General features: G+C 39.9%; 1 protein-coding gene across 1 annotated transcript in view; it reads right to left on the bottom strand.

Annotated features, from left to right (window-relative positions):
- ntng2b (netrin g2b) overlaps positions 1–18899 on the bottom strand; it is an 80581-nt gene that overhangs the window by 26096 nt on the left and 35586 nt on the right. The window contains 2 exon segments of the mRNA XM_075456121.1: positions 11448–11477; positions 12466–12638. Of these exon segments, the coding sequence (XP_075312236.1) occupies positions 11448–11477; positions 12466–12638 (203 nt within the window).

The raw sequence follows: 18899 nt of genomic DNA, 5'->3' as shown, positions 1-18899 counted from the left end.
GAAAGCTTTGACATGATGTATAAAGATGAGGTACCTGTTCTCTCAATATGGCTTTCTCCATGCTCCTCTCTTTTCACTTCATGCACAGGTGAAGTCATTTTGTGGCCATGTGTTTCATGTAAGTCATTGGAGTCTGAAAAATCACAATTCTAATTGAAATAACAGAGAAGACGTAAATGCTAAACAATGTAATTATATTACTTCTAATTATTGGCAAACCTTTAGTGTTGTGAGGTGTGTGAAAATGAGTTAATTATATGGAATTATTGCCCTCTGTACACTGTATGATCAATAATGAATGTCTGATAATGCACAATAAATTTATTATCTTGTGTTACTTAATATTCATAATTGTAATTAGGTGAAGGCAAAGAATGACAAAGTTGATTTATTTAATTATCTCTGCATAACAAAGCTTTTTTCCTTGTGAAAACTAGCCAATTATTTTGTAATCACTTATGGTTATCAGACATTAGGAGGGCCATGATGATGGCATCCTGATAATTGTAGCTGATTTAAAGGCAATTCATGGTTGTTGGGTCTGCTTGCCTGCACCCTATCCTATGTGGAAGCAGCTGTGTTAAGCTAATTGCAATACGAGGTCATGCATGCAGGCTGCTGCGCTGAAGTTAATGAGTTCAGCTTGGGCGTCGGGCTCTGTGACAACACCTCTGCGTGTCCAATCGGAGGGAATCTGTTGATCTGCTGCCTGAAATTCAGTTTGATTTTGGTGGCTCGGTGTGACTCTCCCACACCGGCTGTCAAACTGCTTCCTTCTCTACTAAACTTAGAAGCAGTTACTGTTCAGGTGCAGCACCTGGATGGGCCTAAACTCTCCAAACTGCTGTCTCACTTTTAGTATGTTATGAACCCACACCCTCCTCCTTAGTGCTTGTCCTCTCCTCCTAATCATTAACTGTAATGCTGGAGCTTTCTTCTGACAGCTTGGCACATGCATCCTGCATCAAAGACTACAGCTGAAAAAAAAACTAGCTAATTTCCATAAATCTTTTTGGTCGCCTAGCAATTGGCTCCAAACTTGGACAAGATTTTTCTCCCCTGTACCACGTTGTGTGTGACATCAGCTTTACATTAATTTCATAATCCTCACCAGTTTGCAAGGGTCCAACTGGTCTTTCTGCGGCTGATTACATGCGGCCAAAATATTTGCAGCCATGTGGGCTGCACATGCACCTCCATTCATAAAAATAATTTACCAGAAAAGGACGAGAAGGGCCAAAAGTTATCCACACCCCCTAACTGTACTGTAGATAAGTTGCATACTGATGCTGGGAAGCTTCTTTACATCTGACCTAAAATATAAGTATGTTTAAAGTATGTTAAGGGCTGAGCATCGCCAGAGTCCACATCGGTTAGCGCAAGCAGATGCAGACCGAAATGTACCCATGCACCTGATGCTTTATGCAAAATAAAAAAGGTGAAGTTGGCGAACCTCAGATCTTTCTTAGTATTACCTGATCTATTATCTACTTTAGTAACTTAACTGCAGCAAATAAAGCTACACATTTGTCTCGACAGCAGTGATGGATCCTCCCCAAAAATCATTACAGCTATCTTGAAAGCTGAAATCTGGTGTGATCTAATTATAATAGGCTATATTCCCTAATCCTGAGTTTACCCTTTATCTTGTAAAAACAAACTTTGTTCTCCTACAAAATATTGAAATTGTGGTATTGCGAGGACAAAATCAAGATTATGATTTCAGTGCGGTCATTCTCAGCTTTATAAAAAACAAACAAACAAAAAAAAATTTGGATTGGTTGTCACTTGACATCTTTTCAGCCTTTCAAGTTAGTTACGATGAGAGTGACGGCCTATTGCATGAAGAGCACATCACAAAAACTTTTCTGTCAACTCTTGGTAGCCAAAAAGTCAACTTCTTTAAAGGTTACACACGTACGTATTTTTGCTCTATTGGTTATGACTTGCAAAACGATATTTTCTCAAAATAAAATCATTTTAAGCTTCTAGTGTGATACTTTGATGCTCTGACATCTGGCGAAGATGCTGCTAGTGAGTTGCCAAGTCTAATTTTAGCCTGAACCAAATCTGCACAGAAGTAAGTTATAAATCACTACATACTACAGATTATTTTACTGTTCGTGACTTTGTAGCTGTCTCTTTCCATTACTTCAGATAGAGATGTTTTTTTTTTCTCCACACTTAAAATTCAGATACTCTTCTTCATTTCCTGCATTATTTTTCTTTGAAATACCAAGTTTAACTCTTAGTGTATTAAAATACTATGAACTACAGTTAACTAGTCATTGCAGTGCATACAAAAAGATATTTTTCTCTCAGTTCTCCTTTCATTATGCCCCTCCTCTTGCTCATTTTTCTTCCCATGTCTAGATAAAGCAGTGGATTTATGGCCATGAGTTTGATGTACGTTCTCCTCAGAGTTGTGATGGTCTGATTCAATGCCATTTACACAAAAAGCGTTAAAAGAAGGAACATTTAATTTTACCGTTTCTCACGTGCCTGAGCAGCGAATAAACAGACTGTCGAGTTTTACTTCATCCTGCTGTTTGGTTTTCATTTTGAGCCCAGCAGCTTCAGTCACTGTCTAAACGAATGTATGATGACACTGTTGGTGCCAGAATTGGTATCTGTTGACTGACCCACGATCTTATCAGTGGAAAAAAAGAAAAAGGAAAAAAAATAAATCTATATTTCTGCTCAGTGTTTATCTTCCTAGTTTTTACTCTGAGCTGTCAAGTTTCAAAATGAACGTTTTTTTCTACAATACCAAAAGTAACACAGAGTATAAATCTACTACATTATATGAAACACCTGTCATTTCAGATAATGTTTTCTATCTTGTATCTATATTTTATTATTATTTTTTTCTCCTCCTCCTCTTCCTCCCGGTTTTGTCCAAGCTCGGTGTCATAAGTCTCATGTACAGACTTGTGGGAGACTGAGACACGATAACCATAATTAATATAACAAGAACAGACATCTTCTGGGGTATTTCACAAGCTCTTTCATCTGCTACCTAAACAATAAGAACTTTATAATTAGTCTGATACTGCAGTGGGTAAAGATTACTGATAGCGTCTGCCATCTTCCCCTCTTCCCCTCTTCCTTTGAGACTTTGTTTTCCTTTTCTCTTCCTTTCTTTCTCTGTCAGATAGTAGATTGTCCCATCAGGGGCCTCAGCCCTTAGCTTGGAAAAAAAGCTGCGAGTCAGAGAGGCTTGACAAACTCCTTCATCACTACATTTTCACTCTAGGTGTGAAAGAAATGACATGCACTTGCTTTTATCTGAATGTCCTGAAATTGTATGCTACTTCATTCTCTCTTGTACAGAGATAGATCTCTCTCCCTTTATTTCTATTGTATTTGCCCAAAATATTACTTTTTAAAATACACCATAGACTTTCTAACATTGTTGTCTCCTCATGGGTGTGCTTCGCCATATTGAGATGTAATGTTCCGTCTGGTGCCACGGTTGCAAAAAAACATCTCCAATCAATACTAGACAACTTAGCACACACACATTCCAATTATACTGCATTTTTAATTGTTTCGTGCTCATGTTTTTTTTTCTTCCTTTCTCATCTTTGTGTACTTCACTCTCCCACAGGGCTTTATGCTATTCCCAGGATCCTTTGCTTCAGGTTTTTAGGGTTGCAGTGAGCAAAAGTGAAAGAGATGTGAAACTAGTTTGTAGATAAAGCATCATCTTCCTTTCTCATTTCCATTTAACACGCCGGCACAATAAAGCAAATCAGAACGCCGCAGTCCTCCTCACAGAGATGATTACTATTAAAAATGTTGTTTACCAGTCACATGAAGTGACCACACCATGCATATCATTGAGGGATTAATGATCACCAGACCGCAAGAGAATACAGAGCTGCACGCTTCCATCTGTGTTTTCCCCTTGAGGTGTATTGTACATGCGAATTACGTCTCCAGTTGTTCCTCTTCAGTGAGGGCATCCTACAAGCATCCTACTCCCCTGCGGAGCATCCCCCTTCAGGCTATCTCCCGCCTACTCACTCCTCTTCATCCTTCCCCCTCCCTGGGGCTCCCGTGAAGCAGGACGTCAGCAGCTGTTCTCACAGCACCCTGGACCATTTCACACAACTGGCCTCATGCCATCATAACATCTAATCAGAGTAACCTCTGGCTACCTCTTGCTCCTGCCCTCCTCTCGCCCCACTGGACCTGCTCTCTCACACATCTGTCACAAAAAAAAAACAACACAAACACATATGGTGACAGAAACTTACTCTAATGATAAAGCAGGATTCTGAATCACAGTTGTTTTAAAGACTGCTGTGGCGCAGCAGTGAGCATAAATGCATTTAATCTCAGTAACCCATGCTGCCTTGTGGGTAGGAGTGATTCTTTAAATCAATCTCAATCATTTCAAACCAAGCAGTACGACACAAGACACTGGCAGCTGGAGCAGTCTGAGTTCTCGTTTCCTATCCCCTGACTGAAAGCAGGGTGTGTGTGACAATCTGTTAGGCTTTGTAAGGTCTGACAGTGATGGAGCTCTTCATCTGCCCCCTCGCCGGCAGGTTGACACCATGCCAAAACCTGCAGAATATTACCTCAGACAACATGTGGGGGTTTTATTTATACCTTGACACTTTTTACATTAATGCTGCCAACATCGTATTTTGTAATCTACCGCAGGAGGTTAAAGTTAAGCCGGGCTATGCCCTGATTCTGTCTGTTTTGTCTTCATGTCTTTTCATCACTCTGATCCTGTGGCTGATGTTTCTCAATCCTCTCAATGTCTCTGAATGATGCAAAGACAATGCTAAACCGAGTCACATTTTCAGACCTTCCAGTACCAATGCTCACAAACTTTGTTTTTCTCTCCAAAGCTTTTTCCCTCCTTATGCACACAGCCACATTAAGTAGATCTGCCACCATCTAAACTGAACAAGCCTCTCTGACATGTTATATGACGCTGAGTAACATAAAAGTGATGAAAGCTTGTGTGTAAGAGCAAGTTAGTGACTTTCACCCCTTGAAAATTGCTCACTTTATAGAGGTTCCACGCCATAAACCCCATCACGCTGGGTGGAAATGAAAATGACCTCCTGATTCAAGATTACATTATTCTATTTTCTGTTTGCCTCCGCTATGGGTGTGCCTTACCTCCTCTCTCACCATGCACTGAGTGCTTTCCCTCAGTTTCGCTTATGCTTATGGTGGACTCCTCTGTGATTGTAGGGTGTTGATGATGATCGACGGAATGATGTGGGGATTCTTTAGGGACTGGGTGAGACGGATGTGAGTGTTCAGGGATTGTTTCTGAATGAGTGAACTCCTCCGGCATCAGGAAAACTCTGTGCTCCTCTGCTTGAGAGGGTGGTGGTGGAGGAATAACCTCTGTTCTAACGGGAAGTGTGTCAGACTCTCCCATGGGTATTGATGGGGGCTCAGACAAAGAGTTGGTGGGTAACACATGGTGTGTTTGTGGAATTGAGCTCTCTGCAACTCTGGTTTCTGCTACAGAGGCTCTGCTGTCTGTGGCATCAGTTGCATGAGGAAAGAGAATGTAAATGCAATGAGAAATGGGCACACTGAGACATTAGCATAAGAGATGCTGCCTCAGATTGTTTATCTGAAGAAAGCCTGGCTTTTTTTTTTTTGTCAATAATGCACATATACACACATGAGTATGCACATTCATAACACACAAAAGTGAGAACACGCAATGAAAGTGTGATTTCACACTGCTGAGATAGGCTAAACTCAAAAGCTGTACTATGACTCTTTAAATGCTGGAAATGCTGTTCAGTCTGTAAAACACTGACTATTAAAGGTGCAACTATTGTTAATATGATTGTACATTTAAATCACAGTGTTCGTCAAAGTGTATTACTCTGTTTTACACTTAGGATGTTGTGAATGACCTGAATAGTGAACATATCGGCATCTAACATTTTGACCGAATGAATTATGAATTTTGAATTATGTTTTTGTTTTGTTTTTTACACTTTGGCCACTATAGAATCAGAAAGTTTCATAGACTTGGACGACATAATGCAGACTGTGTTTTAACAGGAAGTGTGGACTCACTGCGGACTGTTTTGTGACATTATTCAGTTAACATGTAGTGAAAAAGTACATAACTGGCCAATGCACAGATCTTAAAATCCAAAATATGGTTTTCATTCAAACCTCTGAATATTTTTTTAGGTTTAAGTTGTTATAGATGTTGAAAAAGTTGCCCCTCTGGTGTCTCAATTTTGAATAGCTGTTATTGCAGCTCCCCTGTCAGGATTTCTCCCTGATACTTAATACTGAAAGAGCTCTGACTGATGTCTTATGTCTGATGTCTGATGGTGTTCGCAACTCGGCCCCATTTCAAGAAAAATTAAAGTTGGCTCATCCACTGCAGGTATAATACATTTGACTGGATGAGGCTGATCATAACTTGAAAAATTAGATTTTTTTTTTTTTAATTTGAGTTGTTTTCTTCCCCTAAATAAAGGGAACCACTTTATTGCTGGAAACAATCTAAGTCTTCTGTCTCCACTACTGCGCTCTGTCTTTTTCATGGTCCTGATACACCATCATAGATCAGACATAATGAAGATTAATTGTGAGTTACTGACAAGCCATCATATTATTTTTGGTTCCTGCTGTGTAGTTGTTACTTTAAACACACAGTATGTTATAATCAAAGTACATGAAACCAGTTAACTCACTGTTGATGTTGTGCCACTGCCTAAAGGTGCTTCATAAAGGTCCTTCTACATAAAATAATTCAATTTTTAGAAGCTACAATTGATTTTCTAGCTCCATCATTTAAAAAAAAAAAATTTCTATTTCTATCTACGCAGCTGGAAAGCAAGGATTAGAAATAATAAACTAGGAAAAGGAAGGGGGGGGTCCAGAAGGTTTTAATCTAGCAGGGGATTTTACATTTTGAGATTTTTGTAAGCTCTACATCAACCGTAAAAGACGCCATTTACCTAACTTTTAACATTACACTCATAAAGCAATCTATTCTACTGCTATACTGCAACATGGCAAAATTACTCACACTACTATAGAGTGCCTACCTTCACTTATATCAAAATGATCAGGTTTTTGAGAACTGAGATGTGAATTTGAAACCCCAGAAGCAGAGCCGTGGAAGGCAGAGGCCACTAAAGAAAAAGGGGGAAATAAAAGAATTAAAATGCCGTTTTCAGCCGCGCAACAGCACCATCACTCTCTCATGTAATGCATCAACAGTTTAAGCTGAATCAAACCATAATCCTCTAATATACGTCTGTCTGTACAAATGGACTCACTAGCTGTCCCATGACACACTCTCTGGCACACACTCCCACACCTGCTATACACACACAAAAATGAGCATACAGTGTCTCTACATGTGCTTGCACGTTTTTAGGTGTCTTCCACACAAATGCATTTGCATATGATGAGATCATTTGTCATTTATGTTAATATAGCCCAAGAAAGTTTAGCAATAATGTTTAATGCCACCCGTCAGTCTCAGCATTCTCATCATTTATTACCAGAGTCCTAGATGTTGATTTAGCTGCCTACTAATGAAGCCATTGTGATTCAGGATCAGTTAATGTCTGCGAGAACACCTAATGGTGGGGGATAGCATGGATATTATTAATGTGTTATGTGATTTTCCAGACATGATCCGGTCTCTGGCTTACTCGGATCAAGTTCAATCTTTATAAAAATCCAAGGATTTGAGCAGAGTAGTACATCACTAGTGTGTTTTAGTTTGACAACGTGACTGTGTTTTTGCTTACAATCGGGCTGTCTGCAGCTCCAGGACTTGATTTTTATATGAAAGATCAAATGTGGTTATGTGGTTGGGTAGGTAGATGTATGACTGGGTTTTAGGATTTGTTTTCTATGACCTACCCTCCCCCATCGCCAACACCCATCTGTCCATCTGACCAATGGGCTGTGGGCTCAGTGGATCAGACTCTCTTGCCAATAGATCGCTAATCCTCATCTGAGCATGCTCACTGACTTAACTGGGGCAGAGGCAAGACAAAGGATGCAACTACTATGACATGCTGTTCTACCCATAAGTCTGGTGTAATGTTTTTATAGAAACATCTGCTCTGGCAGCTCAGATGGTAGTCAAAAACGTATGGATCTCGATGTAGAATCTGATGATAAGTAAGATGGGGGTTTACATTTAGAACTTTCTTATTTTCCAAATATGATTATATAACCAAGTTGTAATCCAAAAACTTTTAAGGCTGCCTTATTGCTCCTAAGTCGGCTCAAGTTCTGATGTTACAAATATTTGAAGACAACTTTTGAATGCTTTGTCAGACACTGCTGAGTATGGAAGAGGATAACAGACACTACAGTTTATATTATTCAAGAGGACCAATGATTTTAAGTGATGTAGTATTACAGTCAAAAGACCTTCACCACATGATAAAACCTTTTTGTGTCTGTGTGTGTCTGTCAACGAGTGCGTGTACACACTGTAGTGGCGGCCGCTCGGTGAGAATAGAACCCAAGACCTCAGGTCCCCGGGAGGAGAAGGTGGGGATGAAGATGATTTATGGGTTTCACTGAGCTGCACCATATGCCTGCCATAAATCTAAACATACACCTACACTCACATACACACATAACAAGGGCTTGCTGCTCACATCAGGGTCAGGTTAAAGCCAAAATGTACTTCTGAAAAAGGCAAAAGTAAAATTTCACAATGGTGAGATTTTACTGTTTGTTGTCTCAGAAATATGCAGTCTATGCTAATATTTGATTTGTTCTGAACTTCATGTTGCCTATTTGAGTTAATCGATTGAATGATATTTGTACATCTAGAGTTGTTTGTGTTTAAATATAACATCTTGGATCACTTTTAATGAAAATAACCTCAGTTGAAACCTTTATTTCGCTGAATTTAAAGTTTCAATACTAAGTTTGTAGACAGAAAGTCTGCATGTAATTTTCCGGGAAGTGTCCTTCACAGTGAACTCTGGAAGGCTCACAGAGGTCTGTAGTTCTGTTGATACAATGTAAAAGCTTCTGTCAGGACTTCCTGAATCCAAGCTAATCATTGAATTCTTTGTCCGCTAAACAACAAAAGTGCTTTCCTGTTCAAAAAAACACACTTAATGGATTTCCTCAAACAAACAAAAAAGTCTGACAACATCAGCAGGGCCAGTATTCCAGCTCCTCCCTTTGTTTTAAGTGCTTTTCTGGTGTAACATTGGAGCCCTGCTGCTTACTGAGATGGCATGTTTAAATTTAGTCTGAAGGTGGACTGGGCTCTAAAGACCACTTTAACTGTACATTGAGGCAGCTGACAGATCTGTTCTTATCCATCGTGGGTGGTTTAAAAGCAGTCAGTCAAAACAAATAAAGTCTGGATGTCCATACTCTTTGACGACCTTGCTCTCAAGACATGACAATCCACATCTAAAATTAATGTCAGAGATATAAATAGCCAAGGAAACGGTCAATGTACGTCTTAAAACCTCCAGTAAGTTGCAAGATGAATTATGTATGATTTCTACACTGACACAAACACCCCGCCTGTCAGAGTCTATAAGAAAATCTACAGGCACACACATTTGATTTGTCACAAGCGTACAGCAAGTCCAAGCTACAGTGTCGACTGTATCATCTGATCAACGTTAGCTGGTGTAGGAAGAAAAATTCAGATCTCTTACTCAGACAAAATGAACAATATCACACTGAATACAAATGCTAGGCAAAGTGAAGGAAATGCATAAATTTAAAACGCAAAGTGGCCCCCTATGTTTATTTCATATAAATAAATCATATATCATTATATTATTATTGTGTTGTAAATGCACCATGTGAACAGTATTTAGACATTTTCTGGTCTAGAAAAACCCAACTTTATTTCTTTATTTTCATATTATATTATACATGCATTAAAAAAGTAAACCAGTAAATTCTATTGGACTATGGCTACAGGCATCAGCTGATTAGTTTAGCTTAACGCAATAAGAGGTAACTATTCAACGATCCCATCCAAAGCTCAAAAATCAACATATTTTGTCTTGCTGGTTTAATCTCAACATTTTTTTTTTTAATCTACGTATGCTTTTTTGATGGTATTGAGAAATTGTCCTTCCTGTGCCAAGCCAAATAACAGATTTTGTTTTACGATATCTATTTGTATTGATCACCAATAACGTAAGCTCCAGAGGGGTTGATTTTCTGGTTGGCCAAGATGGCTGCCAAAATGCATTTCTGGTAGTGTAAGCAGAGCCACATGTTTGCTGATGTATAGTGGACTGAGAGCATACAGCAGGACATAATAGGGTTAGGACTCCTGAAGATTTTCACAGCACTAAGTAAATGTACGAAGTTTCATTCTACGTCTGGCTTAGGCTAAGCTTCTTTTCCGCACCTTCCAGAGAAGCTCCATTAGGGTAATTGGTAACAGCCTGAGACCTTTCAGCTTCAACATTGTTTGTGGTTCCCTCTGCTTTGCCTTTAAGCCCACCCTCACCCTCAGCTTCAACTCCATCCTCACCCTTTGTTTTGTCTTCAACTTCAGGGGCAGTAAAAGTCCTACATGAATTTGGCATCATGGCTAGTCGGCAACAAAGGTAGAAATTTCATTATGAAACTGAATCTGGCTGGAGTCTGAAACTGGACCACGTAATCCATAACCAACCAACCAATTAGCTAAAATCATTTTTTTTCTTGATAAACCATATAAATTATTATCAGATAACCACACAGTCATGTTTAATTGTCTGAGGTGGCCTTTTAAAAGCAGGCCTCTGCAGTGCAGACCAATTTCTCAATCTATTCATGCATCAGCTTTTTACTGTTGGGCCATGTGGAGAAAAGCCCAGTACTGTCAGGGTTGATGTTGCCACTTTGCCGATCGTTTCTGTCTAACAGCTCGGAAGCTGAGAGCTTCTCCACAGAGAGAATCCCTAATCAAATTCCCTTTTATTCCTGCCTCCCCTCTCTCTTCACTCGGAATCACACTGCATTACAACACACAAACATATGCCCACATTCCTCTCTCCAATTCTACTCTTTTCTTTCTCTCTCAGCTACCTATGCTGCTCCATCCACCAACAATCATACAACTCTCTCTCATCCCTTCTTTCTTCAATCCATCAACAGCACTATTGTCAGTCTAAATATAAAGAAGCAGAACTGTGGAAGAATTCCTCCTGTGTAGGTTAGTGTGATGTGCTGTGATGAAAGGACATGGCGACAGAGAGACCTATTAATAATGAAGCGCAGAGGGCCCAAGCTGCCGCACCGAGAGAAATGTGGAAAAAGAGAAATGAGTGACTAAAGAACCAGCGGAACATCACAGGGGAGATGGGTTGAGTTTAGGAGAAATGCAGATAGAGGTGTGAGGTAAGGGTATGAATTTAAAAAACAATACAACAAAAAGGAATAGAAAGTGGAATACCATCACTTCTACATTGCTTTGCATTATTACTTACTAGAACCAGAGGGAGAGCCGGCAATTGTACCTGAAAGAGAATAAGAAAAGGAAGAGGAGATGTTTATTTATGCATTCAATTTGCCTAAAGACTTGACTCTGCCTCATTCATCACTCAGGTGTAGGGGAGAGCTGTTCAGCAAAATAAGGGTTTGCTGTAGACCATCTCTCAATGTCTTGGAGTAATTACTTGATCTGCACTGCCTCCCCTATTCTCCCTAATTTTACTCCGAGACGAAAACGCTCACATTCACAGACCTTCATCACGTACGTATCTTTAAAGAAAGCGCTACCACTTTGCTCCGCTCGAGTAAAAACTTTTTGCTTTTCTTGCATATTTTCTACATTGCATTATGCATGCCAAGCAAGGCTAACTATAAGTACAATCTGTAGGGACAAACTCTTCCCCCAGCCATGGCCATTTTGAATAGCATTTCAAAAGGGCTGCAAACATTTTAATTTTTAAATGCCACTAATGGGATTCAGGAGCTTTAAAAGGCTGGTGATGGGTTCTGAGGGTGTGTGTCACTGCTGGGTTGGAAACAATGGCATTACAGAAAAAAAGGCTGACAATAGAGCCAGTTTCTGTAGGTACAGATGTGTGCGTTTCTACCAGTGAGTCTCCCTCTGCGTGCGAGCTTGTCTGTGTAAAAGGAGAGAACTTGGGAGGGGCTGCCCTAGATTATTATTTTATCATAGCTAGCTACTGTAGCTGGCTGCTCTCTCCAAAAGGATTTCCTCCCCACACATTCCCCTGATGTTACACAGCTCTGATCCACTCTCTGCACTGAGGTGACAACTTGGAGAGCTCAGTGTCTTCGTCATCACCTTTCAACTTGTATTTTCTTTACAATTCAGTCCTCCTCTCATTCAGAAGCTCAGAATCATGTTAAAATCTCACATTCATCAGTCAAGGAAGGTGGAGAAAGTCTTTCAAAATATCTCCATGTAATCTCATCTTCAGGGAAAAGGATTTCAGAATTCATCAGATAAGCATAATCCCACTAGCATGTACGTACAGGTGTTGGGGGTTCCGGTGGGTGCAGGTAGGTAGGAACCTGCTTTCCAGGACTTGGCTTTGAAGCCCTTCTTGCATCGCTGACAGTCCTGGCCGGTGGTGTTGTGTTCACACTGGCACTGGAGGTTCCCATCAATCAGCAGGCACTGGGAGGCATGGAGGTTACACTTGCACCTTACGAGGAATGAGAGGAGACAGTTGACACATGTGAGATAAATGTTCATCTGTGATATATGTGGTGTGCATGACAGAGTGTATCCCAGTGACTCCACACAAGGCAGTGGGAGAAAGTTGCATCACACCGAGGTTGTTAGTGCAGTGTTAATGAGGCATGGTATTAAAAGAGCTTTTACCCAAAGGATATAACAAAGAGTAGGGCAACGACTGACTGCTGAGGGTCTGGTGCAAAGGTGGAGCACAAGTGCATACTATTGAAAATGTAAAAAATAATGTTGACAAAATTCTGGCTTGCAGAAAGAGCTGATAAAATTACCAACACAATCTCATCACAGATTGCAAATGCATGATTAGAGTGGCCAGATCTTATCAATGCTTTATACCACTCTGAGATGGTCTAACGCGGAGATATATGGCATTTACCATGACTATTTATGTGTCGGTGTGTGTCAGTCATTCATCAGAAAGTCTGGAAAACTCTCAAAGAAACTATATTTTGAAAAACAGAAGCTGAAGGCAGATGTGTTGCTCTGCACATACATCTCTTGGTATAAAAATGAAGTCACAACTTTGCCCTTTGTCTTACATCTTTGGCATCCAAGCTGTATTACCCTTTCTACACAGTATCTACTCTCCACTAAAGATGATACACTTGTTGATTGATTCCTTTGTAACTTTGCATCATGATACTGATTGTGAGGACTTTGGTTTGTTCTTTACAGGGTCCCATCTGATGATAAATTCAGTATCTTTCGGTTTCAAACTCTTTATCAGTCAAACACAGTTTAAAAAAGGCACACCTGTGAGCTTTTGAAATTTTAAGGAAACACACAGTTTCTCATCCAGAGGAACCTGCTGTCTCTTTGAGTTCAAATTGTGACACTTTGCAAAGAGCCGTTGAAGGTTTTTGAAAGGTTGTACTAAACCGTGATCCTTTCCAAAGCAAGACATTTTTACCTAAACCTAAATTAATTATTTTAAAGTGTCTTATTAATAAGAACAAAAGGCAGAGGCGGGGAATAGTGGGGTTTCTGTTCAATCAAATCTATATTTCTTTTAAAACCCATTGTAAAGAAATGTGAATCAGACAAGTTCCCACAGATTGGTTTGGCGTGAATGAACGAGGTTTCATCGTGAAGGAGGTTTTAAGGGGAGGCAGTATTGGTTGCTAGCTAGTGGGTGTAATTTAATGTAAGAAGTAGTTGTCGTTAACCTAAACAAACTTTGAGGAGGAAAAAAAAACAACGCGGTGGAAGCGCATAAGATGAAAATTAACAGAGGTCTTCTCCCGTAATTGCTTTAATGTCTGGGGAATATCTGGGACATTAGATCATAGATGCTGGTCAATCAAGGGACTATATTGTATCCTGGCTCAGACAGGAAATGTCTGAGTCACATCATTTTAAAATTTGACAGGACAGATGCAATTTGCAGTGCTGTTTCAATTTGCCCGAACATGCACAAACTCTTCCTCAAAACGGGAAAAGACCCCCTCAAGTCAGTTTTTCAGCTTTCTTGAGCAGCAGTGGAAGTTTCTTCCAATTCTGGCCATTTTGTATTTTCTTATTCACATCTTCTCAATGCAAATTAAAAACAGTCGTGGAAACCGTACGAAAGTCTAAGTTGAAATGCCAAGATAGCACATTGACACTCAAAGGATCAATGTCCAAGTGCTTTATGTTTCCAGGGGGGAAATAATGTGCATTGTATACGCACACTTACGTTCACTCGGTAATAAAATGAAGACGCAATCCATATAACATGATAATAATGAAAGAAAATGGAGAAAATCCTTTCTAGAAACGGACATTTCATTCAACTGGGTTGCTGTAGTGCTGTAGCTTTAATCAAAAGTAATTTTGCTGTTTGATAATATGTCAAAATTTATTTTTCAGAATTTTATATAAATCTTTAAGAATATAATATTTAATATTTTCAGTGTAGTTTTTAATATGATAAACCATTTACAGTAACAAATCCACTGTTCATCCAATACAACCATTTTGAGTTTAATAATTGTTTGTAATTACTGCCATTGAAATTCCAGAGTCTGTTTGCGTGGGTGTGATTATGACTGTGTGTACATACTTGTGCACACTTGACCTCAGCAGAATTAAGGGCCCAGGTGGGCTGATCCAGAGGTTTTGCCAGGAAGGAAATGAGGATCTTAAGGACACTCCGCAAGTACGACTTTAAATTAAAGCCTTTTCCAGATGAGCGACTGGACTCCAATCCAGTTTGTTCCACTGGAGTGAACAGCTATCCGTCTGCATCAAATATTCAAAGAATGGCTTCTGTATTCTGGTGAGATGACTACTTCAATCTTCCTTTCTCACAATCTACGGTGCTCTCATCAATTTTTTCTTTCTGTTTTGAAGGACGATTATGTCAGCCTATCAAACTCAACCCTAGTTCAGCAACACTGCACACACAAAATAACGAAGACTGAAACTTAGAATCACGATATTCACAATAAAAAATGGAGACGGTTGATCTGTACGTTGCATTTCGTATCACGAAGTCGCTCGCAGTCCAATAAATTCCTGTTTCTCTCTGATCACTGATGGGCTGACGGAATGTGCCAGGGAAAATCCATCCACCTACAAGGCCTTTTTTCTGCCTGCTTTCTGAAGGACACGAGCTGTCCACTTAGCGAAGACAGAAATTGAACATATCTTTCATGGAGAAAATTGTGTGTGTGTGTGTGTGTGTGTGAGAGTGTGTTTGCTTCATGTGATTATGCATTTGTGCATTTGTCTGAGAGCATCGTTGACAGACAACAGATCAGAGAAGCAGACGCGTGGTGACTAATGCCTGCGTTGAGTGACTGACAGTGCAGAACACATCAGTTCTTTTCATCTCCTACATCTTTCCTGATAAATCTCATCTGTTCCATCTTGCAAGTGGAAGCGCTGCTGAGCACAGGATCTAGGAGTTGTAGTTTAAATCAATACTCTGGAACAAAGTGATTTTTCGAGGTATATATGGCTTCGCAGTTTATGTCTTCCAGGCCTAATGGATGGCTCATACTAAGAGACAGGGCCTCAGTTTTGTAAGTTATCTTGACAGCTGACATATTGCAGGCTGATTTTAAAGCAGGGATAGTCCTTGCTGAAAAGCCAATGAATTCTTAAAAATAAAATAAAAACTTTATCATTTGATTTTGATCATTTAATGAGATAAAATGTTAGTCACACAGTCTTGCAGGTTGAAACTTCATGGACAGTTAATCTCCTTGACCTGCTTTTCTAACCTCCACCTGGTAGTTCAACCAATGAAGACCAGGAGTACTTCTAGCCTTGCACTCCTTCCGCATGAATGATATGACATTCTGACTTTTCAAGTGCCATGTCTCTTTGCTCTGCCTCTTTCGGATGACAGCCTGCTCTGGGATTTTTTCCCTATCCCCCTTTTCATTCCCTCCACACAAATAATACATGGACACAATCATATGTTAATGTGCAAGATGTCTGCCATCGCTCCAAAGTCATCAAAGCAGAAGTAGCAGCTATGAGCTGAAGGAAGTTATGACCGGACAGCTGGATCCGTCACAATCTTGTCTATTTACTTAGAAAAAATGGAAGACAGGAGATGAAATGAGAGAAGGTGGAAGAGAAGACAGGAAAGGGCAAAAGAAAGTAGAGCAAGGGTGTATTTAGAAAACGGGAGACAATGAGAGATGTAAATTCATTCCAGTCTGAATTAGAAACCATTTGCTGGTAGGGGGGATAATTAGCTAGTGTAATTATGGGTCAGTGTTTCTCTTCATCAGTGTATTAAATGCAATGTCTGTGAAACTAGGAGCACTATGGGTCACTTGGGTCCCCATTTTGTTTCTCTTTTTCCTACACTCTCATGCAAACGTGGCTCATCCAACGGTTAAGCATGATTCCACTGATGTATAGGTGGCAAGAATGCATCAGTATATCCAGCGGTGTACAGAAGCAGCAAAGATCTGTGCAACTTGTAAACATGAATGGAAATGATGCAATAATAAAACGACTGAAAAACATATCCAAGTATGTAGTACTGTATATCAAGTTCATGCAAAATCTTGTTTCATTGCTGATATCTAATGCACATATATAGATCCATGGCTATTTCTGATTCAACTCTGCCTCACAAACTGCAAACAGGTGCTGTCAGTCTAAGTTGATTTGATATTTAGAAATCACAGGCGCATGGGTTAAAAATAAAATTCTTAGAACTTGCAAAGTTTTTATGCTCCACATCTATTATTTAGACATGCACACATTGTCAAATTTATAAAAACAAAAAATAAGCCTCAGATTTTAAAAATCCACAAATGAGTTTTTAATGCTTAAAGAGGAAGGACTTTGAATCCACGCCACAAACAGTACTGTGTATGGTGAGAAACAATATAAAGGGAGCACTTTTTCACCAGAAAACGATAACAGAGTGCTTCAAAATGTGGATTTGGGTGCGCATTTTGTTACTGGCTTGTACTAGCTGAAGGATTTGATGATACAAGTGCCAGTGTTCTCTTTAAAATGACCACTTTGGCCAATGCTCATGGAAGAATGGTGGTTCGATCCTTCGCCTCCCCATGTATTGGAGTGCTCTTGGGCAAAAAAATCCAGGCAGGAATTGTGTTTCCTCTTAAAGATGAGAAAAAGCCATCATTAGTTTTTGAACACAGTGCCAGAGTAAGCTAATATAATATGGCATACATTATTTAGATATTTGCATGCTCATGTTTAATAAGACTCTACAGTCCTTTTTTTCCATTGGGGTGTATTCTGGCTGTGTTTGCTGCAAGTTCTTCCCACATGTCCAGAACATAGTAGTGTCACCCATTAAGGTACAGAAATTCTGACTAGGTACGTTTTTTAATGGCATGTCTGGTATAAGCAAGCGTTCAGGCAAAGTGATGTGAACCTGTAACTACATCTTATTAACATCTAAACTCAAAAATATGATGTGGATGTCAAAACTAAACCAACCATGGCTGACAGCGAAGTGGAAAAGTGTAAAGCTGTTGGACAACATTGGTTGAATGGATGGGGCTGTAAATTGGTTTCCTCTTGCTTGATAATCCCGGGGGGCAACACCACTGTCTAGCCCCTGCTCCCCCCATATAAACATTTTTGTACATGTAATGGTGCAATTTTACATATTGATGTTACAATTTGCTAAGGAAAACATAGTTAAGTGTTTTGAGCCTCGAAAATGTAATGATTCTACAATTTAATTGCATGTACGACAGTTACATGTAATACAAAATGTAGATATGTTACCATATGAATTTACAGATGTAGGTATGTAATGATTTTTGTGGTAGACTAATGTAGCTATTGCACATTCTGTTGTGAGACTACGTTGTGGGTTTTACTGTCCATTCCCTGTACAGTCTGTCTGTCTAAAAATATGTTGGCCCTGAGTATTTAATGATTCGGGACTGCCTGCTATAGACAGCAGAGACGCAGCAATTAGGGGGATAAATAAGAAGACAGATAAACAAACATCAAGGGGGAGTCATGTGGTGGCAGAGCCTGAAAAAGCAGCTGGAGGCAGCAGTTAATGGGGCTTTATCTCTCTTTACTGTAGTTGACTTGTATTTCTCTATCACTCACCAGGGACGCAGCTATCACTCCTCTTTCTTATTTTCTCCTCCCACTGATATTCTTTCTCTTTTTCCATTTGTTTCCAAATTCCATTGACTGTGGATGTTCTTCAGTCTTTCAATCTCTGTCATTTTCCTTTTCATCCAGCATCTCTTTCTCTCTCTCCCCCTGTCAGCCTATGCCATACCCTTTTAGCTCCTTTGGTTCTGCTCGTTGCACCAGTGTTCACTGAGGAGTACATTGGGTAAATTGGGTTGTGGACATGTGTTTGAAAAGAGTGGGAAGAGGAGAAAGTCGAAGGGATATAGATGATGCAGGGGGCTTAGCAGTCAGTACATCAGAGATTAGGGCAGCTGTGTCAGAGCCGTGACAGTCTGCCTGCCTCTCTGGTTGTTGTGGTAAAACTCAGAGGAGGAGCAGGAGGAGGGTCTATGTTGACATGATCTAACCTGTTATGACAGACTGTATTGATGCAGCTTTGACCAAGCAGGAGGTCTACCTCCCCATGCTCTGTGTTTGATCAACCGTCACTGAAAAGGACCATTCCACACTTGCAGCAGTTCCCTCTCTTTGGGCCACAAGCACGCTGTTCAGTCTGCTGGAGGAACACCAGAGGGAAAGCCTAATGGCCTCAGATTGTCATGGTTTTAGTCAGAAAGAAAGACTTAACACC

Source organism: Odontesthes bonariensis, chromosome 22 (assembly GCF_027942865.1).
Source record: "Odontesthes bonariensis isolate fOdoBon6 chromosome 22, fOdoBon6.hap1, whole genome shotgun sequence".
NCBI classification, from domain to species: Eukaryota; Metazoa; Chordata; class Actinopteri; order Atheriniformes; family Atherinopsidae; genus Odontesthes; species Odontesthes bonariensis.
The sequence above is the reverse complement of the archived record's forward strand: the minus strand, read 5'-3'. Positions and strand labels throughout refer to the sequence as shown.